Here is a 27,895-nt window from a genome sequence, read left to right on the forward strand (position 1 = left end):
TTCCTCAGTGTCTCCTGCAGTGATTATCTCCGCAGTGCCCATCTTCGCAGTGCCTCCTGCAGTGACTGTCTCCTCAGTGAGTGGCCCCTCCGCGGCTCCCTCAATGGCTGGCCCCTCTGCGCCTACAATCAGTGTGAATTATACACTGACAATCAGAGGGGTTAACCTTTTCCCTCACACACCTTCCTGTGTGCACACAGCATGAGAGGAGCAGCAGCATGGAATAAATGACAAATACAGAACTGAGGCCCAGTTTAACCCCTCTGAGCCCCGGAGTGAGGACCAACGTAAGGTTAAGAAATGGTACAGTCCATTTTAAGGGTTTCTGAAATGTACTGCAAAATTCTTTCAGGCATGAATATGGGAAATATATTGTAATATTTACAATTACAGCTAAGAAGGATATATAAATGTTTCAATGTCTTTTTTACCTCTTATTACAAAAAATGACATATAATTTGTAAGTAACTGACTACATTTCAAAGTAATCTGAGCCAAACAGTGAGTTCTAATGATGATTGTGTTAGTAATGGAGATTTATCTTCTTACCTTGCTGACCACTGAAGGAAAAAACACACTCTCACCCTCCGGCAGATTAGTGCGATGTTCAGAATACTTAAGGACCAAATAAATGAATGTCCACCACAGAATTTGAGTTCCAATTCTTTAGTGAATCTTTTCAGCAAGCAATGAACAGTTTACAGAGCTCTGGACCAGAATGCCTTACCCTGACCAATAACAAGTGTTAGTCAGCCTGCATTCTGACAGTCTACCTTTCCCTGGTCCAGTATTTTTATACTATTACAGACAAAGAGGAAGTGCAAAGACGCGGTGTCCTCTTCTGATTGGCTCCTCTCGCTTCCCGCCTCTTCTTCTGCCTCCGACCGAAACGTGACCTGGAACTCAACTTTTATCCCGTTCCTCATCTATACCACTGCATTTCACCGACTGCTCTTCCATTATGCCCTAATATGGAGCTGTTTTGATAGTACGGTATCTATTCTGCCTCGAACAGGTGTCTTCACTCCCATATCAGCCCGACCGTAAGGTCTGTCTGCCCTTTAATTCTGCACATGATGTTCCTGTTTTATCTCCTGTTTTCTGTGCACAGTGTTCTTCTAACCTGACCTCTGACCCCTAGCTCGAGAACCCTAATGCATTCCATTCCTTACATGAGCTCCATTAAAATTTCTAACAGTATTTGTGCACAGCATAACTATTAGTTAAATAAAAGCCTGAAGGGCTTAGTCCTATAACAGCAGTTGTGTATCAAAATAAGCGACATCAACCACACCACAGACATCATTTATTCAGCATGTCCTAAATCTGCCAGAAACACCTCATCCTTAGGTCGCCTTCTCTTGGTCACATAGGGTAATGCAGATATTGAAGACCTGTTAGGCATATATACATCGAAAATTTCATGAACTAGCATCTGTGTGAGTGGGTGTGGCGTACAGGAGTACGTATGTGTGTTTAAATAGTGGTGATTTTGCGCCGCCACAACAGCCTGCCAGCAGTTCTGGTGAGAACGGCTGGTTAGACACCCTGATTAATACCAGATTTGACCGATTGGACGCCGCATTACACACCAAAGTTGAAAATATAAACGAGTGTAACAAAATCGTATTAAACAGAGTATCATTGCTAAGTTGTGTAGTGTCTTAAGTTCCATATGTTATGTGACTTCCTGGGTCTAGCATGTTCAGTTAGGGGCCCCAGGTCAAAAGGACATGGGAGATGAGTGCCTCTTTGTCTTAGGAAAATTAGATATGGACCATATGTTTTGTCTCAGCTTCACGACAACAACCAACCTATATAAGCAGGTAGTTAGAGCTGTTATTCAGAGGAGAACCATATTGGCTTCAAATCCTCTCTCAGGCAACCCAGGGTGCTTGATTTGATGCTGGACTTCTTTGTAATAAACCTTTTTATGTACAAGCAAAGGTTTCATCGTGGACTGTGTCATACACATGCACACACACAAAATTTGCCTTGTGTTTGCCATCATGATACTGTCTCAAAAGCATAAAGTATGTCCTTTGTGTTCGGCTTTTCCAATGTAATTGGTTGAACGAAACATTCGTGAGGGGTGTGGGATTCTAATTTTTGCACACCACAGTGTGGACCTGTGGGAACAGCGCATGTATGTGGTTTTTTTCCAACCTTGTAGGTTGTTCCACAGGACTCGCAAAATTTTAGAGTCTCACACGGTATTGTAGTATCTGAAGTTCTATGTGTTGTGTGAATTTATGGGTTTGGTATGTTTAGCTAGGAGTCCCCTGGTCAAAAAGATTTAAGGGCCTTAGCCAGAAGGCTCTAGGTAAAAAGATTTAAGGGTCTTAGCTAAAAAGTTCGAGCTCAAAAGGTCTAGGTGTGGATGGGAGATGGATGACTCCCTCATCTTATGGAATGAAGCCCCTTTTCTGTATTTATAGGAACCATATGTTTTACCTTAGGTTTACGAGAACAACCAACCTATATAAGCGGGGAGTTAGAGCAGTTATTGAGAGGAGATTCACATTGGCTCCAACTCCTCTCTCAGGCAATCTCGAGTGCTTGATTTGATGCTGGACTTCTTTGTAATAAACCTCTTTATATACAAGCAAGACGGTGTCAGCTGAGTTTTCTTCATCATCTTCACATCATCGCTATTTAAGAAACAACAGTTTCAAATTGTGTTTGGTCTCTAATATCTTGAGTTGCTCAAAACAATGTTTAGTGTCGAAGTCGGACAGACTTCCCCGGGTTGGTTGATGCGAGAGAAGTAAACTCACGGAGACAAGACTTTACTCCAGCCGGCTTTTATTTAGCAAAGATCTTTGGAGAACACTTACAGAAAACAATCTGCTCTCAGTGTTGCGCTTCTGTGTTCTGAGGATACTTCCCTCTTACACCGTGTTATATCTGTTGTCTTTACAACACCCCTTCTCACAGTTACTCCCACTGCTCGTTATCTTCACTTACTGAGTTTTCGGGATGCAGTTCCTCCTCTACTTTTCACAACCAGATGTACACTCGCCTTACATGCAAATCATCCTTCCTATTTTGACATTTCTCAGAACGTGATGTACCCAGAAGGCAGTGTACTTCCTTAAATTATATGTTACGGAGGTTATTATATACTTTGTATAATAAGGCACTTCAGCAAGCATAGAAATGAGTCATAAGAAAAATAATTAAAGTGATTATAAAACAATATCAAGCAAGCTTGGCATGATATATCCACACTAGATTTGCATATGCGCTTACAATCAACGCATTTTAGGCTTTTGCCTTGGTACCTATGACACAGTGTAAAACACACATTGCACAGTAGCTTGCAATTGTGTATCAAAGGTGTTTCATATTTTTGGTAACAATACTGGCAGACATATGAGGTGCCAAAAAACCCTGTCTGGTTTTCAATCAGGTGATAGTGTTCATCGTGGAGGTAGAGCCATGGGTGCAGGGTGTTGTGCGTTTGAAAGCACTGCAGCTGTGGTGGAATACTATAATTTTTAAATTCATATGCTTTTCAAATCTGGTTATGTCATAGAGTGATACTTTGTGCATGTCATCATGTCATCTGTGCATGTATTTTGTGCTGAGGCCCATCCACACACGGGCGGTACCGGCGGAAATACCTGCCACGGCTGAGGCGATGGTGAGATCCGCTGGAACACCTGATAGGCCTGGCTCGGTTGATGATCTGATGGTGGGGTCTCTGGCGCTGGCGATGTTGCTTAGAAAAAACAGGTTAAAGTATCCGCGAAAGACACAAGCTTATATGTTAGTCAACACATATAAACACACCCCCTGGGAGCAGGGAGGGGCGGGGCACCCTTACCAGCCGAAGCGGGTGCCGAGAGCTGTGACCAAGGGCTGACCTATGGTGAGACCATATGATGAGGTGTGAAACCACCCGGTCATATCTATTAGGCCACACTTGTGAGCCGCCATTCAGTCTGATTACAAATCCACCACACTTTCTCCTGGTGTTGTCTGCTGTCTGGGCTTCAATAGAGGTGAATGCAACAGCACCCCACCCCATCGTTCTTTGTCAGTAGCCTATTTGGTGTTCGGTTACTTTAAATATCAAGCAAAGGAAGTAAATGTTTATTAGTATAGCACTTTTGCAAAACAAAAGCTAGGCCCACAGTGTCCTTTACAATAAAAGCACAGGCAGGAAATCAACAATTAAAAAAAACCCCAAAACAATGGATTTAGAAGACAGAAATATAGTTGAACATAAAGAACTAAATTAATGCAAATGTCTGGGACAAAGACAGCAAATGTCTGGGAATTTTTAGCAAGCACTGGAAGACTTTAAGTTGTTAATCGTTAGACGCATTTCTTGGTGTATGTATCTATGTATTTTATGTATTATTTATTTTATTTTTTAAAATTGTATTTTATTTTACAGTATTTACAAATCGTAGGTTGTGTGTATATGTGATTTTATAGGAGGTAAGCTGCAAGCGAATTGCCCTTTTGGGATCAATAAAGACTGCGGTAAAGTTGGAAAGATATTGGCAGATTCGAACTTCCGGGATCAATAACTCTTCAGTGAAACGTTGTTAAAACACAAAACACGCATATTTTCAACCATAGTAAGATAGACAACGAGCTACAACCTAACTTTCATCAAAACGAGCCATCCTCGGAGCCACACCAATAACATTAACATAATTGCTGTTCAAACTAATGGTGAGACTGTGTTTACCCTGATGATACACATTTTGAGTCAACATCATGACGCTCATGTTTTTGTGATGCCGATACTGAGTAAAGATTTTAACTACATCAGGACGGTCAGAGGCTTGGAAAATAAAATCGTCCAAAATGATCAAATGTTTTTGATCTGGAAGAAACAGGTTTTCATTGTCAAGAGAATCTGGCAATCCTTTGTTGTTTCTTAAACAGCGATGATGTGAAGATGATGAAGAAAACTCAGCTGACACCGTCTTGCTTGTATATAAAGAGGTTTATTACAAAGAAGTCCAGCATCAAATCAAGCACTCGAGATTGCCTGAGAGAGGAGTCGGAGCCAATGTGAATCTCCTCTGGATAACTGCTCTAACTCCCCATCTATATAAGTTGGTTGTCTTCCTGAACCTAAGACAACGTATGTGATCCATACCATAAAAGGCCTCATTCAGTGGGACAGTCATCTTCCAAAACCCCTAGACCTAAGACCAAAAAAGGCCACATTCTCCTAAACAGAGAAGCACCCATCTCCCAGTGCATCCTCTGACCTGGGGCCCCTATCTAAACATACCAAACCCATAAAGTTACATATCCTATAGAACTTCAGATACTACACCTTCAACAAATTTAATCTTTTTATTCAACCTTTGCAACTCGCTGTACATAGGTTGAAAGGAAGTATAAATCCACACAATATTTTCAGGTACAATATTCATGACATGTTCACAGTTTTCAAGTACATTTTTTACAAAATAGGTTTTCCCGCATCCACTAGGTCCTACAATCAAACATGAGAAAGGAAATATAAACCTAGGTTCAAAATCAACTTCCTCCATTACATTCTGGAGTGACATTTTTAAAACAAAATGAAACAAAACAACACAAAATCAAACTCGGTAGGCCTATCCAAAAGGCAAAGTTGTATGAAACAAAACAACACAAAATCAAACTCAATATCCAAAAGGCAAAGTTGTGCCGTCAGCAAAGAGACGTCTTTTGTCATACACCACTTTAAACTTTTTCTGAAATTATGTTTTTCAAGACGAAGCTCTTTTTATCGCGACTAATGTTGTGCTGTGGGATATCAATCACACTCTCACCAGGTAACCCTCCACCAGATCTCTGACGCTGTCAAAGTTTACCAACTCACAGCATTCCTGAGTCTGAGTGATGCCTTTGACGCGCATTGCTACTTTTTTTTTGTTTTTTGTTTGGTATGAATAGCTCTTTGGACCTGTGGCTACAAATGCTATCCCCGTCCAGTTCATCTGTCAAGTCCCCTAGATAATTACCCATCTCTAAAGGCGTCTCACCCTTCTTTACCACATAGATTAAACTATTGGTGTCGATGTAAAGAACCCCCTACATCTAGATGTGCTACAACAATGCTTGGCCTTGCCTGTGGTCATATTAACGTAGTAACATAGATTGCATAGTTTGCATTTTTTTACTTGATCACAGAAACTAAAAGCCTGTTTGTTCATAGGACATGGCTTAGCCACTTTGTGTTGTGCAAAACAGGAGAGTGACCGACACGTCCTGTGACAATCTGAGCATTTTATGGGTTTGAGCTCTTGTGTAGAGCAGATGGGGTCGATGCAGACTTGACAGTAACCCTTACATCTGTGCACATAGGGGTTATTTAAACCCTTGTAACAATAATTACAAATAAACTTTGCGCCCATAAAGGCTTTGAGGTTTTTAATCCCGTAGTAATGATTTTGCAATAGGAATAAAAACAGAGGTTTGGAATGATCGGGGAAGTCTGTTGCAAAATGTGAGAGGGGTTCATTATGAGATGTTCTGTAAGACACTACAATTTTGCGAAAAAAACACAGTCCAATGTTTAGACAATGAATAGAATACATAAGAATATGTTAAATATAGTAAATACTTACCAGAAAACTGCGGTGTTGGGTGGACATCTACGAAGACGGTAAATGCTAAAATACACAGATCTTTTGTTTAATATTTTTAAATGTTATAAAAAAATAAGAAGCAACGTGTGTAGAAACGCAAAGTCTTTTTTATACCAGTATTTCTTATCTTGAACACGATTACCCTGTGTCTTTTGTTTAGTTTGTTGTTTAGTTTTCCAACCAAAAAAAATTGGATTCATATGGAAAGCTATCTATCACCCTAAGGTTGGGTCAGGTCGCGAAGTTTATAAGAAACAGAAAATTAGGTGCATATGAGTGTGAGATGACTTCTTGAAGTGACTTTGACCATAACCTTGAGAAACTCTTTGTGTGTGAGGGTTGAATGAATTGTGTTGAGTACACTCTCCTCTTCTTCTCTATAGTTCTGTGACATAGAGTGATGTGTCGGTCGCGAATGAAAAGGCTCTTAGAGCCGGCTCTTTGAAGTGAACGATGGGAGCTGGCTCCTTATTGGGAGCCGTGTTTTTTTTTCTTTCATACAGGAAAAGTGAAAGAGTTGGTGGATGCTCTCTGTGCATCCATGGACAGAAAGTTCCACAAAATGGAATATAACGCTGTTCTCTCTGAAACTACCATTCTTGATCCAAGATTCAAGAAGCTGGCCTTTAATGACAACAGAGCAGTGGATGAAGCTCTTCAGAGAATAACTGCAGCAGCAGCAAGATCCAGCCAACCAACTCTACTGCCAGGGGACCAAGAGGGAGAAGAGGCAGAAGAAGGTGAACAAAAGGAGCAACAAGCATCTGCTGTTTGGAGGTTCTTTGAAGAACGAGCAAGTAGAGACACTACCAGAAGGAATCCTTCAGCAGATGCAATACTGGAAGTGAGATCCTACATTGATGAGCCCCTTTGCCAGAAAAGTGCAGACCCACTGAGCTGGTGGGAGACCAAGGCTTCAATTCATCCACGTCTTACCCAGGTGATGACACGGAGACTGTGCATTGTGGCAACATCAGTCCCCTCTGAGAGAATCTTCTCCAAAACAGGGCAGATAATTACTGACGGAAGAAACCGGATCAGCTCCTCAAAGCTGAGGCACTTGGTCTTTCTAAATGCCAACCTTTACCTTTATTAAAGATCTGGGTTTTCTTTTTTTTTCTTTTTGTTTTGCATATTTTAATTTATATTCTATTGTGTTGTGGTTTGCAGTGTTTTGTGTTGTTTCACTTTAAATTTGTTTAAAAGGAAAAAGCTGAAAATTTAAATAGTTAAAAGTTGAATTGTAAATAGTTGGTTTTTGTATTTTATAATTTATTTTTTACATTTTATGTGGAGTGAATAAATAAAAGCATATTTATATAATAAACATATATAAATAAAAAACACATTTTTTTGACATTAGTAATTCATTTGTGCATAATTTTATATTGTTGTTGATAATAAATTAATTAAAGCAACAAAACAACCTGAAGAGCCGCTTGGGAGCCGAAAAAGTCGGCTCTTTTTAGTGAGCCGAGCCAAATGAGCTAAAAAGAGCCGGAATTCTAAAAAGAGCCGGAATTCTAAAAAGAGCCGGAATTCCGTGAAGTGAAGTGAAGTCTAGACTCTTATGTGCAAGCAAGGGAAAAAAATGGGGGTGGGTCAAAGGTCAACCCCTTCGGGTGGGAAAAAGTGGTGGTTAAAGCTCAACCCCTCTCCCTATGCAAATTAGGTCAAAGGCCAGACCTGTCAAAAGTTTGATGAGAAGTGGATACTTTCTCTCTCTCACAATACCAAGGAGTATCTTTGTTTGGTGTCGTTGCCGCTGTCATTCCAAGGCACTGCGTGTCAAACCATCTTGTGCAAGTTCCACACTGAATCTACAGGAAAATATTCAAACCGAGCGTTGTAGTGTAATCTGTAGGAGGTCAATGAAGTGTGTAGTGAGTTTGGTGACACTGCACTCTATCATAGTGAAGTTATTGATTAATATTCATAATAAAAATTCCCAGAAATTATGAAAAATGCCTTTCTTTCAAACCAAGCGTTGTAGTGTAATCTGTAGGACGCCAATGAAGTGTGTAGTGAGTTTGGTGACACTGCACTCTATCATAGTGAAGTTATTGATTAATATTCATAATAAAAATTCCCAGAAATTATGAAAAATGCCTTTCTTTCAAACCAAGCGTTGTAGTGTAATCTGTAGGACGCCAATGAAGTGTGTAGTGAGTTTGGTGACACTGCACTCTATCATAGTGAAGTTATTGATTAATAATGCATTTCTTTCAAACCAAGTGTTGTAAAGTTATTGTTGTTATAAAGTTATCTGAATCTGAATCTGAAAGTTACACTAAGTTGTCGCCAAAACAATTCAGAAATGTTCTCAGGGGCTTCACTGTGTAGAGCCTGGTTGGTAAATTTTAAAAGTGCTGAATTCTATTGGCAAATAGAGGCCAAAATGCGAGTTATCCCATCTTGTAGCTATTCTTGCTCACTAAGTCGATCAAGGGAGGCGTAACAGGGTCCTGCACACGCAGTCTATGGTCCTGCAGCGGTGTGAGTCCTCCTCCTGCATGTGACGTCACACATGAAAAGTTGGTGACAAGCAGACCACAGGAGGAGGAGGAGGAGGAGGAGGCGCAGAGGAGGACTGTTGTACTTCAATGACGGGCTGCATGGCAGTCATCTCACCGATCAGCAACAGGAAAGGTTGTCGCTCCAACAGTTGGCACCTTTATTCAAAGCAGATGCATGCATGGATTAATCACCGCCAATACAGAAAGAGGAGCGTTATTTGCTGCCCGGACTACGGATGAAGGTGGAGCTGGTCGAGAGAAAGTAAGTTGGCTTGCAGCTTAAGTGTTTAGGAAAACTGCTGGTGGATGATGTTGAGATTGACCGCACACGGCGATGGCCCTGAACTCGAACCCGCATCTTACCAATCTGCTCTTCCTCAGCCTCTTTTGTGGCCTCTTTTTTCCGGAAGATGTGCATGACAGCTGCCTCCTCCCGACCGAGGGTGGCTCACTAGTCTCAGAAAACTATCAGCTTGATGAGTGACTAACTTTTGTGCTATTTGCCTCGGAAGTCGGATGTTGAAGCTTGGAATTACGCACATGCAACATCGCCTTGTGTGTGATGATAAGAGACTTTTAAATACTTATCATCTTACTAACGTTATCTTTAATAGTTTTTCCATTTGCAAGCGAGCAACGCGTGCAGTAAGAAAAATGATGTTCAAATATACTGAGGGTTAATCAAAGGTTTGTCAGGAGACTTTTTTTGGGTCATTTTTAATTCCCAGCTGAACTCTGTCTCATGCTGTTGTTTCTCAAATAGCGATGATGTGAAGATGATGAAGAAAACTCCGCGGACACCGTCTTGTTTGTATATAAAGAGGTTTATTACAGAGAAGTCCAGCATCAAATCAAGCACTCGAGATTGCCTGAGAGAGGAGTCGGAGCTAGTGGTGGGCGGATCGATCCAAATATCGATAGTATTGATACCAAGTCGGTGAGATCGATTCTTTACTTGAAGGTCCGCTCTTGTTTGCAATGCTGCGGTTTCGGCAAAGAGGAAACAGCCAGGTCGCCGGACTGGCCGCTCCTGTGTCAGCGCAGAGCAGGCTCACTTTGCCCCCCCCCCCCATCCCCTCTCCCCCCTCTCCCCTCCTCTCCCCTCTTGTGTTTAGGTGTTGCGCCGTCACGTGAGTCACGTGACGTGACTTAGACGCGCAAAGCAGAGGGGGGGGGATTCCCCCACCCCCTGGCCCCGCTGCAAGACCCCCAGTCCAGAGGCAGAGGTCATTGGCAGAGGCCTTTCAGCATGGAGGAGAATATCCAGGCAGGTTATAGTGTTGGAAGTAACAAAGTGAAACTGTTATTTATTACTTTAGCCAACTCAAAAAGTATAAATTGTGCTAAGACCTTGATGTAATACATTTATCCCATTGAAATGTGTTAAGAAAATGAAATTGAAATGTGAGAATTTTAATTTAATTGTTGTATTATAGCTTCTCAACAGTACTTGTTTGTTTTAATTTGTTTACTGGTTTGCGTGCACTTTTTATTTAAGATTTTTGAAAATTTGATTATAAAACATTTAATTATAAACTTTGTCCTAATCCTGTCCTGGGTTTTAACTATTTAATAATAAAAAAGGAAACATCACAAAAAACACTTAAGGTCATGAAAATTAATTGAGATTTAGCAATTCAATGAGGCATCCACCTTATTTATTGAAAAGTATCGGTATCGGCGATACTGGCCCGTATTTACTTGGTATCGGATCGATACCAAAATATGCAGTATCGCACACCACTAGTCTGAGCGAATATGAATCTCCTCTGAATAACTGCTCCAACTACCCGCTTATATAGGATGGTTGTTTTCGTGAACCTAAGGTAAACATATGATTTCCTATAAAAACAGGAAAAGGGCTTCATCACATAAAATGAGGAAGTCATCCATCTCCCAATGACACCCAGACCTTTTGACCTAGAGCCTCTTAGCTAAGGCCCTTAAATCTTTTTGACCAGGGGATTCCCTAGCTAAACATACAAAACCCATATATAACATATAGAACTTCAGATACTACATAATCTTTAATAGTTTTTCCATTTGCAAGCGAGCAACGCGTGCAGTAAGAACAATGATGATGTTCAAATATACTGAGGGTTAATCAAAGGTTTGTCAGGAGACTTTTTTTTGTCATTTTTAATTCCCAGCTGCACTCTGTTTCAGACAAGGCTTTAACACTAACATAGTTGAGGCATGCATGTGAAGTGACGCTTTTATGGGTGCTGTTGTTTATTAAACAGCGATGATGTGAAGATGATGAAGGAAACTTCGTTGACACCGTCTTGCTTGTATATAAAAAGGTTTATTACAAAGAAGTCCAGCATCAAGCACCATGGATTGCATGAGAGAGGATTTCGAAGCCAATATGAATCTCCTCTGAATAACAGCTCTAACTCCCACGCCTATATAGGTTGGCTGCTTTCGTGACCCTAAGACAGAGTATATGGTCAATACCAAAAAAGGCCTCATTTTCCTAAGACAGAGAGGCACCCATCTCCCATGGCACCTTTTGACCTGGGGCCCCTAAACTAAACATACCAAACCCATGAAATCACATACCATATGGAACGTCAGATATTACAGTACAGATAGTAGTCTCATATACCATTACTGACTTAAAAGTTTGTATTAAAGCAGTTCAGATACACCACAAATTCTTAAGGATCTCCATAGCTTGTATTGAGTAGGACAGTCCTTTCTGCCTTAGCAAGCAGGGTTTGTGTTTGTAATTGGTCTTTTTATACTTTGCCTGACCACATTATTATGTCAGAGTTTGCTGAAAAAAAAGAAGAAAAAGGGAATGATGTGTTTGCTCTGCTGTGTGTCCAGTAAATTCTCAGTCATGCAATAATCAAATATTTAAGGTGTTTCTTCACTTACCCACTTTACTTCATTGGTGTCACAAAGCCAGAACCAAGCTTATATGCTGTTACAGATATGTTCTCATATATGTGAGGACAGAATCACTGTGTGTTTGTTTACCATTCTATGCATTATAAGAACATATGGAGGACATTTAGCTTGTGATGAGCAGAAATTATCTAACTTTCTCGATCTTGATTCGATTTGCTTGGGCCCAGACGGTAACAAAGTAACATAGCATCATCTTAATCATTCATCAGATGCATGAGGCTCTCAGAAAATCATGGGAAATGGGTGCCTCCCTTATCTTAGGAAATGAGGCCCTTTTTGACATGGACCATATCTTTTATGTCAGGTTTACGAAAACAACCTACCCATATAAGTGGGGAGTTAGAGCTGTTATTCAGAGGAGATTCATATTGGCTTTGAATCCTCTCTCAGGCAATCTATGGTGTTTGATGCTGGACTTTGTTGTTTATTAAATAGCGATGATGTGAACATGATGAAGGAAACTCAGCTGACACCGTGTTGCTTGTATATAAAAAGGTTTATTACAAAGAAGTCCAGCATCAATTCAAGCACCATGGACCAGGTTGGCCTCTGAAATTTCCTCCTGGCCTGTTGCATTCACGGGCAAAGTGGCCAAACTGTCCACAATTATAACATACTTCTGAAGACTGTTGAAAAATCGGATTAAAATTTCCTCCTCTTCCTAAATTTCCTCAACCCCTTCCTCTCAATGTCTGTGCTTGACCAAAAACTGGCTGTGGGCACAAAACGACTGGAACCACCGATGATGGCTGGGATGATTGGAACTGGACCTGGTTCGGCTGCAGTTGTGGTGATGGTTGATTCAGTGGAGACTGACTCTGTATAACCAGAGCCTGCTTCTTCTCCTTCTTCTTGTTATCCACGAGTTGTATTTGATTGAGTTTTCTGAGGGTCTCCTGGTCCTGCTCTTTCTGGTGATGCTTCTTTTTCCTATGTTGCTCCACTTGATGGGCTATATGATCCGTATAAACACCCTTTGCCAGGCTTCCAAGGCCAACCACCTCTGCCAGTTTGCTCCTCACTGGTAGGGGCAGCCCCTTCTGTATTTTGACTTGCAAAATTGACTGCTCCATTTGATTCAAGTCCGTGTCATTTCCTGTGACATTTCTCCACACTTGATGGGCTCTCGACACCTAGGCCCTTGGGTTTTCTTCCTGTCCCAGTGGCTCAATAAGAATATTATCAGGATGTACATTTGTCGGAAAGGTATCTTTCAGAGCTCTCCACACTCGACCTCTATTTGCAGCTAACAGCTCTGGATCATTCACAGCAGTCCCCACATATTGATTAAGTCCAGCTTTCTGTAGAATGTCTTCCATAGACCCTTGCTCTCTGAGTCTCCATCGCTATCTCCATTCTCACTTTTGTTAGAGCTATCATCTCCTGGGTCCTTTTTCCTCCATGTTTTGCTTCCTCTCTTTTCTGCTCTAGCCAGTATCTGTCTGACTGCAGGGTCATATCCACCCATGATCCCCTCCAGATCACTCTGATCATCATCATCTCCAAATTCCATCCTCCTGATCCTCAGTTCACCCTTAGTTTCCAGATGTGCCGTTTTCTTTTTACTTTTGGAGCTTGGATACATCTTTATAGTTGTCTCGCTTGTGCCACTTCTTTGTAATAAACCTTTTTAAATACAAGCAAGACAGTGTCAGTGGAGTTTCCTTCATCATCTTCACATCATTGCTATTTAATAAACAATACTGACTTCAGTATTTTATACATCAGGGGACCTCTGTGTGTCTTATGCTTTATTATACCATGTCCATTTACCACAGGAAAAGAGAGAAGCTGTGGTTATATTGTCAACATTTTTTTGATTTGTTTGCAATCCATGCAACACATGATTAGCCAAGTTTCACCTGTGAAAGTTGCATGACTGGTAATTTTTATATACCTTGAAAAAAAAGTTGTGTCTGAAAGAGATGGAATTCTCCTATTAGTATACAGTTATGAGACTCCTGCTCACCGTTCAATTTGTATTCTCTGCGGTTGTGTCATGAGACGTTTACAGTACAATACAAAGTTATATGTGATTTGATCTCATGCATACTTCAAAAAAACATAGCTAATTATGCCAGTTGATGCTAAATTTAATGATAAATATTTGCAAACCTGCTGCAGTAGCTCAAAAAAGTGCACACTGGTGCACTATAATCAAGCACACACATGTGATTATAATTTGCCCTCAATGGGAGTTGATTAAATGATTGTATCAGTACTATCATTTTAAATCTTACCTGTACGATGATAATTATTGGATTGATGTTTGCAAGGTTTAGGATTCAAGTGCACAGATCACAGTGGGGATGGATGGGACCTTCATCCACTGTGGTTTTGATGTGATCTGTCATGTCTGAAAAAATGACAGCCTTTAGCAGAGTGAGCACTATGAGGCTGTGCAAGTGTCAACCTGCTATGGGCATCTTTTCACAAGAATATAATGATGTAAGTTTGTGTGAGTATTGAATCTGTAAAGTGTTTTGAGGTTGGTTTACCACAAACAGGGCACTCACTGATAAAGAGGCGTTCAGTAGGCTACATGAATGGACGAAGGGAACTGACTAAACCAATCTGTATTGTCACTGACTGAATCGGTAGCTTTTAGAGGTGGATGTGGGAGAGAGATCTTCACCAGGGCCAGATGAGTTCAGCTCCTCCACCACACACTTTGTGGACTTGATCAAGACATAAACAGTCTTCTGACTTCTATATGATCAATTGTATCAATTGGTTATATTTCCCAATATAACCTAACCTTCTATAGGTTATATTGGGAAAAAATCAAAACACAACGACAAAACTCAGTTCTTTCCTGGGAGTGTACTAAACCCTCTCAGTTGTGCATTCATTTTTAGATCATCTATTACCCCTCCTGTTGGTGGCATAGTTCCAAGGGTCTGCCCATTTACCTGACCTTCACTGGCCACTATCATATCATGTTTTGTTCACTTGGCCTTGGATGTTCTCAGCTGCTGATTTAAAAAGTTATGTATCAGTTGCATCCACTCAGTTCTGTGATTGAATACCCTGAAGCATACCCAAGGCCACAAAAAATGAACTGCACCATCTGGCTGCATCAAGGTTATAAACAATGAACTGTGCTATCTGACTTCAGGTTTTGCCCTATATCTAGCATTGAAAACTTCTAATTTGAAGAATAGACTTAGACTCCAAAACACATCAGGGGAGAGACGGCATTCAGCAGCGGCCGGGTTTTATTGCCGACAGCGACACACTTCTTTGACAGCCAAATATGCAAAACCATCTCATAGTCAGAGGTCTATGCTCTTATAACCTGGCCAAAACAGGATAAGAGTGGTCCTTTGGCAGTATCCCCATATCCTGTTTTCCACCATCACAATGTGAGAACGACGCAGTATCTCTGTTCAACCCTTCTCCTCTTAGCATTATTTCACTCTTCTGGGAACCTTGGTAGTTTTCCAGTCACAGCATGTTCTTGGCAGTTATCAGAATTTCACAATAGCCAGAACACTACACGTTCGCTTCCATTTGTACTAGTTGAGTTGCAGCCATTAGGTTCATCTGACTGCTTAGGTTCCACAGCCTCCTCAGCATGGGCATGATGCAACATGTCAACAAGAAAACTATAATTATTACTATCAGTGCGCTAATTACAGCTTTCCCCACATTGCTTTCCATTTTCCTAAAATTTGGTCTAACCAGTCCCACAACCAGTCATCCTTACCAGCAAACTCCTCCCTTTTTAGCCATGATCCAGTCCACTGCTAGTCTGTTCTGCAATGTCATCCTGTCTCATGTAGTTGTTCACCTAATGCCTGAAAAGATTCTCTGCTGATTGTAACAGATACAACTGATAAATTCTACATTTTTGTCAATTGATGAACTCCTATGGAATTCCCCTAGGCTGTTCTATGGCATCTAGCTAAACATGTTGGTCAATAATGTCTTGTCTTTTAGTTCTATGGACTTTTCCTGACACATTGATTGTCTGTCCTGAGGAGAGTGTGCTCTCCTGAGCACTGCTATTTTAGAGGTAACGCCATAACTAGCGTCCTGCGCAATGGGTTTCTTATGAGGTGATGTGAGTGAGGCAGAACTCGCGTAGTTGTAGTAACAGACTTTATGTTTGGTGTAATTGTTGGCGATGTGGGTATGGCACAGTCATCTTCCTCATTTTGATCAACTTACGACACATCTGAAACACGCCAGGGGAGGAAAACGTTATCACGTTCCCCTCTAGCATTTAACTGGTCAAGCTTAAGTTCTTATAACTTATCAGGTCTAAGTGCCTCTGCACTGACCTCTAACACCCAACCACACGATTCCTCCAAACTGCTATGCCATGGAAATAATCTATGCCCCACGCACACGTCATTGTCTTGCTAGTTTTATCCTCTACGACTTCAATTAAACGCACTTCCCTCCTGATTAAGTCCCTGGTAACTATCTGTGGTGGAATGCGCAGTTTTATCCTGGTGCCTACCAGCTTGGGTTTTAGCAATTGTATTGATACATTCGTCCTCTCAACGTCTACATTAGACACACGTTCCAGTTCCCTAATCGTCCACACTAAGCCATCACTATTCCTGTCTCTCACTACCATTCGCGCCTGATAAACATAGTTTGGGTCCCAATGTCGTGCAAATCTAACCTCAATTTTGAGCTGATCTCCAGTTTGAATTGTAATCAAACACTTATCTAGGCCCCATTTAACCCCTGCTCCGCCTGTGTCCATGCTGCATAACTTACAGCTCTCAAGCAACACCTCCACTTCATATTCTTTTTTGTGTTTCATGAATTCAAGCAGAATGGACAGGCTGTGTGGACACTTCTCTGAAGTCTCTGAATAATCTGATATGCTCTAGATTGGGCAGAACCTGGGATGATGTGTGTGTGGCAGTAAATGTTTACACATGATCAATTATATATTTGATAAAATATTACATAAAATATTACATAAACACACTTGATTAAAAACAAAAAAACATCAAATATTTCCCACGGAGCTCCTCACTGAAACTTGTCAGCTCAGCTGAGCGTCACAGCATGCAGCACATGAAACCCACAATTGTAATCTGCTGAATAATGCTAAACAAAAAATGTACTGTTCTTCATACATTTACCATATCCTTATACACACTGTCTGTAAACTGAAGATCCAGGTCTTGGCCAGATATGACACTGGACTCCTACACCAACATGTAGCAAAAATCTCTCAAAAGTGCTTAAAGGAGTCAAAAAGATGTTCAGAAAGGTACTGACGACCTTCAGGGTTTGATGCAGTAGAGTTTATTCCTTGTAACAAGTAATAAACCTGAGCCCGTCCCGGAACAGACTGATTTCCAAACTGTTCTGCACATCCTTTTAAACCATAAAACATCCTGCCCACTTTGCCTCCAAAAAGGCAATTTTGCCCACCTTCTTGGCATCTCTTTACCTCTTACCTTGGTAACCTTAGTTTGAACCCCTCAGCTGCTATCAATTGACTCCCTTATCTTCAGAAGTGGCTCCACTGCACTTTATTAAAAAGAACCGCAATGTCCTTGAGATTACATTTATCATGCTTAATTACATCTGTGCCAACGATCACTCCGCCGATGGCCCGACCATAGCTGTACCACCGCTCTAATGAGTATCATCAATCAACATGTTGGCACGCTCAGCTGACAAGCCACTGTTTGTGTGCCTTGCCAAAAAGTCCTTAGCGTTGGTATGCTCTGCCAAGAAGTCATTACAGCAGTGCTTAGCCCATGCTCCAACCACACTGAGTACGTCATAGCTTGGTGCAGGATAACTAACCACACTGAAAATATTCTGCAACAGGCGCTAAGTACATTTTGCAACAGGTGTGAGTTTATCTCCTAACTTAACTCAGTGAACACAACATATGATATTATAATGAACAAAAGTAAACATAATATATAGCATAATACCATAACAAACTAATATGATTATTGTAATAAACATAATATAAATTATTGTTCTCCTACAACACTTACGTTGACTTCACAATTTTGCTGTTGCTTTATTAATGTACTGTGTGTATTTGAAAGGCTTTAGTACAGATGTACACATATGCTGAACATTTCGTCATTCTGAAAGGAGAAAGTCTGACAGAATTTACAATTGCACACTTTATTCTTGCAGAGTTTGGAGTTAGCAGGCCTCATGATTTTCACCTCTGTTTTGTTTCAACCCTTGTGTGTGGTCTCCTCCTGTAAAATGAGTGATTTGTACCTCACTCACACTACTGCTGCACACACTGTTCTCTCTGGCTCCTGAACTATCAAACACCAATCATATTCTTAAGACAAATGAAAAAGACAGACTTTGGGCTGAGAAAGCGATACAATCCAAAATGATTGCACGTCAGAGGAAGTTATGTTTAGTGTAGCTCTGACCAGCACCATGGGCACAGTTTCCTTACTTGTACATGTAGGGGCTGCCTGTCATGCCTGTCACGGTTCATTATACTATTTTCCCACCACAATGGCCCTCATTGTCTGCTACACATCACACACAGGTGATGTAGTCAAACTGAAATATCCACTGTATGGCCCCTGTGTAATTGTTCAATATACTAATATGTATGTATGTAAATGGTAAGGTGCAGGTAACAGGAGTATTTGACACAAACACTGATACTGTGTTTTTTAAGGATAAATTAACATATTGATTAGACCCTGATATAATGTTTAATTTCAACAATATAACATTGGAGAAATGAGCTACACGCTTTTGGGTATGTAGGGGAGCAAAGGGAAAGCTCAGAATTAGCTGGACAGACACAGATGGTCTGATAAAATGAGAAGTAATTTCTCAAGAAAAGTAATGAACAACATAAAAACTTGAGTTTATGACATGAGTAAACAAGCATGTCCCCCTAAAAGAGATATTTCTGTTTTCTGTCACTGTTCATTAACAGATGGGCTACTCATGTCTTTCTGGACTTGTGATACTTGCTTTCATGTAACTCAGGAGAAGGATGCAAAAAAGTATTTAAAGCTTCTAAATTGTGTTTTATGTGTGTTTTTTTTTCTTCTTTTTTTCTCATACCAAAATGATAAATGATACCTGAAAGTACAATGGATTTTAAAATATACTCGGACTGGCTGGGATATTTCTGAGCGTAACACCAGATTCAGATATTCCTGAGGAGTGATGCCACACCCCACATGCCAGACTCTTCTTTTTCTCTCAGGTGTAAATTTGTAGCTTTTTGCTTCTCTGAAAACAGGGACTGGTGTTGACATGCCTTACAATTAATTTGCTCTTGGAGGAGGCAGGAAATATGCCTGGATTAACAAATGACTGCTAATGGCTCTAGAGAGCCATGTTTGAGATCACACAGGCCTCTTTAGCAGGAAGGGAGCTGCTGACCTCTAAAACAATTGCTTCAGTATACACAGAGCTTTATACAGAACAATGGAGCACTGTATTGTAGTGGATGATCATGTATTAATATCATTAACCATTAGAGATAAACATGATGTTTGGTCACATTTGAAATCCCTGGGGCATCAGGCATCACTTATTCGGTACCAAAAATGCAGTGAGTTAGTCTTGAACAATTAACAATTAGGCATGCATTTTCAAACCACCAATGGGCAACGTGCCCAGACGTGGTATAATAGGGATGAGCACTTCCATGGACTGGTCAGATGCTTCTCTGAATTTTTCTCCCAAACTTTCCATACAAAAGACCATCATTTGAATGCAACTTTGGATACTGGTAATATAGCGTGGTCCCATTCTGTCTCTGCGTTACCCTACAAACTTTACCCAACAAATCTTAACCAACACATTTCTGCAGCTGTAACAACATCTTCCTACTCCTGATTCCATTGTGCAGACTCGGCTGCTACTGTTTGACATACAGTTAAGTTGTATACTTCTCCTTAGTTTTTTTTCACCACTGCTTTTACCAGCTGCTTCCGACGATGGTCACAGCATTTTGGTTTATTCACCTGCTGCATACTTCCCCTACCAAACCCCTGTTTTACATTCACACATTTGGAGAGAGCCAGGTGTGAACAGATGTACTTAGAGCTGACCACTTGTGATTGGATCACTGAAGATGCATGTTAATACCAGATCTGAACAGAGATGTTGGACTGGAATGACCCTCATTAAACATAGGACACAAACTATTAGCCTCTTACAATTCAGTCTTCAGATCTTTGCAGGCAGCTCAACACCCATTCACACCATGATGGCCGGGTGGGTCAGCCACTCACCTGAGACCTCAGTGACTTTTAAGGTGTTAATGACCCCACAAGAATTTGTCAAATGTGTAGGACAGTTAAGTTGTGAGTGCTTTAGCATGGGTAGCATGTTTAATAATCCAAATTAAACATTAAAAAAAGGTTAGCCAACGTAGCTGGGTGGGCAATGTAGTAATGTGTCATTGATGCTAACACACCACTGCCTTTATTTTTTGGCTTAATACAGCTTTAAAATTAATGTAATGTTACTTCATCTTCTGTGTGGTGTGCCTTGAGGTGTTATTTCTGGTTTGTGGTATTCTTCCTAAGAATTTGGAGCTGGAACTATTACACACTGACTTGTTCTCTCATTGGCATCTTATTTGAAGTGGGTAGGAGTTAAGACTTAAAGAGACTTGACCTGAGATGTCGAGAGAACTTTAGTTTAGCAAATGACAAACTGAACTGTGCACTGAATGTGGACAAGGAAGTGTGTGTTCTCCTGCTGTTACTATAGTTACTATCACACAGAACCAAAGCTGAAATGCTAATATGCAAAACTCATAACCCCTCAGTTGTGGCTTTGTGCCAGTAAATTAACTAAAGGATACATTTAGATGATTTCAATACATCATTGTGGTCATATTGTTATCATAACTTGTACATGGACAATAGTGACCTCAGATATTTCCATGGACACTGCAGTTAATATGCAGATAGTGTGGTATAGTTTTTAGTAATCCACAGAGGATGTATGCTTGATATTGCATTCAGTAACCTAAGATGACTAGCAGTCAGGATGTATACACTAAGTATGTTATGTAATCACTAATGTGGGTTAGTGATATATAAGGCCGTGATTATTAGCTAATGGGTTGCGGGTGATGAAATATTGAGTACTTAATGTCACATTGTCTAAAAATGAGAGCAGAGCAGAGCACATAGTAGCAAATGGGGAAGCACCGGAAGATTCCTAGAGGGCTGAGCTGGTTGTTGAGCTGCAAGGGTGAGAGACAGAGAGAGGGGGTGGATAAGAAAAGATGGATAGTGCTGTGTGGTGATCTGTCCAGTGGAGCAGAATGTTTGGTTCATTGTGGTCGGTCTGTCTGATAGTAACAAAGTAAAGAAACAAGATTTTGGTACATTTTGGGATAGTTTAAGTTGTTTTTTGGTATGTTCTATGGCTGTGATGAAAAGAGTTACTCTGTAGCCCTGGTAAATGGGTACACTGCTGATGTGCAATGTCAGCAGGAAGGGGATTCAGGCTCACATTGATTTGACAGGAATACACAATTGAGTTGGGAAATGTTTTAGGAATTTCATCTCCTCTTTTTTCATCAATGAAAATATCAAGACACTAACCCTTTCTTTTACTCGACTACTGTAGCTTCTCCATCAAAGAGCTAAGAGGAAGTTCTTTTCAGATACGTTCCATATACATGGGGTCGTTTGTTAATCCTACCATTTCTACACACACTAACACTAGGGAGGATTTCCCTTCCCTCCCTCACAACCAGGGAGTTGTTACTGTTGGCAGTTTACATTTCCTACTGATTTTAAAAAATCCTACATATGCGGGATTTGCTATAATATGAGACGAGACTCCTATGTACTTACAGCGGACAAAAATACTCAAGATCAGATTCTGAAACATGATATTTTAGATCTTTTGGACTTAGAAGTCCTGTTGGGGAGCTTGCTGAATTCTGTGGAGTACTAGGTAACAAAATAGAAGAGCGTTCCTGCCAAACTGTAGATGGGTTGTCAGGTATTTCGTTCCTAAAGGGGTTGGCCAAAGTTGGGTAACTGCATCTAGCTGAATGTGTTAATGCTGTCTGACTGGTGGGTGTCACTAACCTTGAAGTAGGAACTAAATCAGACTGAGAAGAGAGAGATAAAAGTAGGTAGAAGCAGGTTGACCTTTCTGCTCTGTCCGACAGTACTCTTGTCGGTACTTTTCTTATGGAGGAGTCCTCCTTACATTTTTGTTTTTGATCTTTTTGTCTTGTTATATATAGCAGTTCAAGTTACCATATTTTATCTATGCTAGGAATTCATTCTATGGAATATGTAGGAATGTGATTTTTCTATTAAGAGCTTATAAATCTTGTCTGGTTTTTGTATTAGTTTCATAATATTGATAGTTATTATATTCCTGTATGGTCAAGTATTCTGTAGTATGTGTTCTTTCCACCATGGGGGTGGAGAGCAGGTGAACTCATTAGCAAAGGTTAAGTTATCTTGGACAGTGACCTGTTGCTGAGGATTGTTTATGATGCAATGCAAGTGTGTTTATCCCCGTATCAACTCAATTTGGTACTTTCCATTTGATGATGAGGACATATAAGGTTCAAGAATATTGCTTTTCTAATGTAAGGATGACATTTTTGGGCTGTCTAAGACACTCGTTTTTTTAGTTTCTCTGCAAACTAACTCTGCTTTGTTCACAAGTCTGTCTGACGCACAAATTCCGGCCTAAGAAACCCACCACATAAACTGAAATGAAATGGTAAAAACAGGCTTGTGTGTGATAGGTTTTTTTTTTTTTTAATACGTAAAATTGTGTACTTAACTTTTTGCAACTGTGTATAGTTTTTAGTTTTCAACTGCTAATATATATATATTTTTAAAATTCTCTTTCAGGAAAGTTGCCTCTTCAACCTACTACAAGGCTTAACAGAGGGCAGATATGTATTCTTATGCATAGATGCAAGGATAGCACCAACAAGTTGGATCACCCTCAGTCTTCGTAAGCTGCTACTCCACTTACCCAGAACAAAATGAGGAATCAGCAAGCTGGGACAGCAAATAATTCATGTCAGTACAGGACAGTGAACATAGCAGTTCCACCACCACAAACTGCTCATTTCATCTTTCAAGATGGACGTCTGTCAGAAGTCAACAGACAGACGTCAAATTGGCAAACCTCAGCAGCTCCTCATCAGCCAGTTTCTTCCCAGCACCCAAGTGGAGGGAAGAATATCAGTTATATGAAAATGTTTTATAACAATAACCGCAGTTCGACTAATATACAAAGTGGAAACCCTTGTTTGCCAGCCACTGGATTTCAGGTTGCCACTGAACAAAATTTTAATCAAAACTCTGCTCAGAATTCAAAACATCAGGCTCCGCCCAACGTGATGGCTCCATGCTCTAAACAAGACATGATGACGCATTGGAACCAGTCAGGCACAGCTCATGGGAAACGATCAATATGGCCACAGGATGGTAACATTGTGTTTCATCACCAACATCATAGTGTCCAGAAAAAACTGTATCAAGATGTAATTGGAAAGCAGATTAAACCCTACCCTGCACCCGTTACAAGAGCTACCTTGCTGCCACGTTGCACCAGCTCATTAGTGTCTCCCACTGCACACAGCAGACAGACTGCTCATAACCAGGATCACAGACAAAATGTTACTCAGCATGGATTCTGTCATCCCATCCTCCCAACAAGTTATAGTACAGCTGTCACTCAGTCTTTCATAAACAACACTATTACAACAAACTCGTCCTTAGGTGGACAGATTTGGCCCAGTTCCAGCATGAGTCAGAAAATGCAGCAATACTCAGCTCCACTCAACTCACTACATAACAGTGGGCGAAAGGCCACCTCCTCTGTTAACTCCAACTCAAATAGCTGCCAGTATGAAACCGTCTCTTTCCTGCAACAAACAAATGAACGTCCCTTTGCTCCTGCTGCTGACGTACAACAGCAACCGCTCGGCAACACAGCAGCTCAGATCATTGCAAGAATTGCGGAAAATCTACGCAAGTCGTACCCCGGTAACTCAGATAGTCGTCATCCAGTGCATACCACTTCACCTTACAAAGGAAAGCAGTTTGTTGGTGAGGTCAGAGTTATGGACTTTAATCAAACTATGCAGCCTGTGAAATCAACTGTTGCTGAAAGTTCTAACTCAAATGCCACCCAGCTCTTACCAATCCATTCTGGACAGTCTTTGCCTAACACCACCCAGGTTGCTACGACAAGAGCACAGCACTCTGTAAATGCATCACCTCAGCAAAGCCATGTAGCTGATGTTTTCTATGACATAACAACAACTGATGGAAGTGGAAATGGAAGTAAGGCAGGAGGTGCGTTATTTCCTAAAAATAGCAGCGTCTCAGAAGGAAATCTAGATGGATCTTTAAATGATGCATCTCAGCTGGTGCTGATGTCTGAGAGCGCTTCAGCTCAGAGAACTGAGACCCAAACCAACTGTGAAATTCTTGAAGTACTTGAAATCCTCTCCAATATGACAGTGCCAATAAGCCAAAATGGCCCTATGGACAAAACTGAGATGCCAGTAGATCCAGAGGCCTGTGTTTTTGACCTGTCCTCAGTCCCAACAACCTCATGGACAATTTCCACATTACTCAAGTTGGTACAGGATGGTGAAAATGCCCAGATGGAGTTAGAAGATTTTACAAATTTTGATTCTGCTCACAAAGTTTTAAGCATGTTTTGGGAGGGCCAAGGTAAAAATTTGCTATGTAAGCTCAAGGGGGGCTGGTACAAGGATTTCATCACTGGTATTAAGGAATACTGCAGCAAACATTTAACAACAGACTGTGTTGTACTATCACAAGTAAAACAAAGTTCTGAGAAGCAACTCAAAAGCTACCATGTCCTCAAAGATAGTGAAGTTTATTCAGAAATGCCCTACAGATCATCATGGTTGAATGTCAACGAGCAGGTCGATGACATTGATAAAGAGTTTGGCTTCCAGCAGTCTTTCATGCATCGTCTTCACACGTGTGAGAGTCTCAGCCTGCCAGATCAGGTTGGGACAGTCGACAGCATTCCCGCTCAAAGTGAGGTGCCAAACAAAGTCCTGTCACAAACAGAGCTTGAACCTGTGGACCCTGATGAAGGAAAACAAGCCTCCACTGCTGAAGCTCTCTCAACTCAAACTTCTTCTCCTATTGGAACAGAAAGTGATGAATCCAGTGACCCATGTTACTCATTTAAAATCCAAGTTTTGCCTCCAGAACAGGCCAAAATGATCTTTGAGCAAATACAAAGTAAGATACCACAAAGTATGGATGTGGACAGTGAGCCAGAGACAGTCACGAAGAGTTCTGTGGAGGATGAGTTTCCTGACTCAGAACTGGAGAATGAGATAATCTCTTCATTAGAGCACATTTGCTGCATTGATAGGTTGAGAGAAAAATTTGTTGGGCCTTCCCTGAGTAAATGCCAGTGCAAGAAAGAGCAAAGTGATAAAGATTGTACTGACAGAGTCCTTGAGAAGGAAGAGACAACAGTACCAACGAATGATAAACTGTGTGTGGTCAGGTCTGACAGCAAATTCCACTCTCCCATAAAAGGACAGGATGAAGTGAAGGTTGGGAAGAACATTGACAATCCAGTTCTGACATGTAGTTGGCCTGATCTGTACAGTGATCTCAGTCAGTCTGAAAGTGACAAGAAACCTGACTCATATTCTGACAAGGAAATAAAAAACATTTCCCAGATAAGCATAAACAATAGCCTGTCAAGCGTTATCCTCATAAGTAACACAGAAGATGATCTCCCCACCCGTGAAAGTGAAATTCCCAGCCAAATCCCCAGTTTTGGCAATCCTTTGTCAGATCCTGAGGACGATTGTGTACGAGATCAGCTGAAATCAGCAGGAAGTAGTCGGTCAAGGAGTCTACTCAATAGCAAGAAAGAAATCCAAAAGGTCTACAGCAGTGAATCTGCGAGCCACATGTCAGACCCTGAAGAGGACTGTGTACAAGCACAGCTGACATCTACTGATGTGGCAGAGTCATCATTGGAAACAGAAATACAAACTGAAATAAGTGCGACGGGTGCCCTCCCAAAAACTTTCAGTCTCAGTCGTGAACATGAAACAGTTAAAAGAAAGAGGAAGACACTAAGCAGTAATCCTCAAATTTTTCCAACCCTGAAGAAATTAAGGAAATGCAAACCCTCTGCTAATCTGGATGCACAGCCTGTCTTTAAGGGCATAAAATGTAAGAAGGGTTTTGTAGATGCTGCTGATAGTGAATCTTCAGCCTCAAAGGTTAGAACTGCAGAACTGGTGCTGTTTGGCTCAGCACATCAAGGGAAGTGCATTTTACCTGGAAACAGAAAGCGCCATGTTTCATCTACAGAGTCTTCATCTAATGCAGTACAGAGGCCTCCAGATGTTCTCTATGTGACTCTCAATCCCTCAAGGAGAAAGTCCAGTGTTCCCACATCAGAATATTCAGTCAAACACTACATATACGAAAAATGGAGGAGAAGTTATCCACCAACCAAAATTAGGATCAGGGGGAAGCTGACAACAAAGAAGTGTATATTTGCTTCTTTGTCTGTGGTGAATCTGAAGAAGGTTGAAACAGCTGCTCCCACCAATACCAAGGAGGTGCCAGGTGCCCCTGAAGGGAGGAATGGAAATACCAAGCGCTGTCTGAGTCTGTCGAGGAGGAGAGCCTTGTCTAACAGACTCAAACTTGGGGAAGAGAAGAAGATGACACATGCAGTTACACTTGACAGAAGCCGTGCTTTGATACCTCTCAAGGAAAACAGTGTCCTTAGGTTCAGTGTGTTACCCAACACCTTCAACTTGGTAGTTGGATCCGGCGGGAGAAAGGAAACCACTGATCCTGTGTCAGGTAAATCATACTATTAAGTTTGGCAAAAGTGTCAAAAATAAATCTAGGATTGATTTATTGATTAATCTAGAGAAACAGGCTGCTCTAGTAGTGGAAAGGGCACTCTTGCATTTCAATACACACTTGTGCCACTGGAAGTAGAGCTTCATATTTTTGATTTGGTTTCCTCAGTAGACCAGGGTTTAGACCTCTTTCAGCACCTGCTTTTGTATTTGTAGAAATGTTTTGTGACCTTTTTATTTTTAAAAAACTAAATTTTTTTTTTCTTTTCTCAGATAATGCTGACCTTGTTGAGAGAAAGGACAACAGTTACAGCAATACTATCTGTAGGCAAAGAGGTAACAAATACGACCAAAACATACATGCATTCTTGATGTTTTTTATTTCTTTATTATTTGGGCAGTGGCTAAAGTTTCTCCTAATTATCATGAATAAACTGCATTGTAGATACATGGTTTCCATCTCCTGAGAAGAAGTACTGTCCTCTACGCTCGCCTTCTGTCCCCAAGACCTCCATCCTCTTCCAGGAGTTTCAGAAGAAATACATGGAGAGGACACAGCCGTCACAGGCCAAATAACATGACAAGCAGACAAGATTTTAAGCCAGATATTTTTCTCCTCTCTGGGAAATTCTTTCTTTTTTATTTTTGTACTGTGTATTCAAGAAGCAAATTTAAGTTTTGTCCGTTTGTATATACACTTATTTGCCTTTAACAATCTGCCAAGCAAGTAATTATTGTATAAAGTACATGCTCTCATCTTTTTGCATATAAAATTCTGTAAAAACCGTCAAGCTGTTTACTAGAGGTACAGGTTCTAATGTCTCACAAAAAAATATTTTTTGCAAACATGTAACTTGCAGGCAGGCTGTAAAACTGTATATTTCAGCTACATATTTATATTTTTCTACATTAAGAACATTTTTTATGTCAATTTGTTTGCATACATAAGAAATGTGATATTGTTTTTTATGTGCATTGTTAATTGCTGTTATATTTTTTACATTAAATTTTTTGTTAAAATCACAAAAGTA

At 40.7% G+C, this 27,895-nt stretch overlaps 1 protein-coding gene across 1 annotated transcript; it reads left to right on the forward strand.

The window, feature by feature from the left end:
* Window positions 1-9,148: 9,148 nt before the first annotated feature.
* On the forward strand, window positions 9,149-27,892 carry LOC139636394 (uncharacterized). Its single transcript, XM_071504453.1, has 4 exons — window positions 9,149-9,386; window positions 22,873-26,862; window positions 27,138-27,200; window positions 27,310-27,892. The coding sequence occupies exons 2-4, from the start codon at window positions 23,010-23,012 to the stop codon at window positions 27,438-27,440; spliced, it is 4,047 nt and encodes a 1,348-aa protein (XP_071360554.1). The 5' UTR covers window positions 9,149-9,386; window positions 22,873-23,009; the 3' UTR covers window positions 27,441-27,892.
* Window positions 27,893-27,895: the final 3 nt, after the last annotated feature.

This window comes from Trachinotus anak, unplaced genomic scaffold (assembly GCF_046630095.1).
Source record: "Trachinotus anak isolate AG129_WGS33_773 ecotype Australia unplaced genomic scaffold, CSIRO_AGI_Tana_v1 ptg000002l, whole genome shotgun sequence".
In the NCBI taxonomy this organism is placed as follows: Eukaryota; Metazoa; Chordata; class Actinopteri; order Carangiformes; family Carangidae; genus Trachinotus; species Trachinotus anak.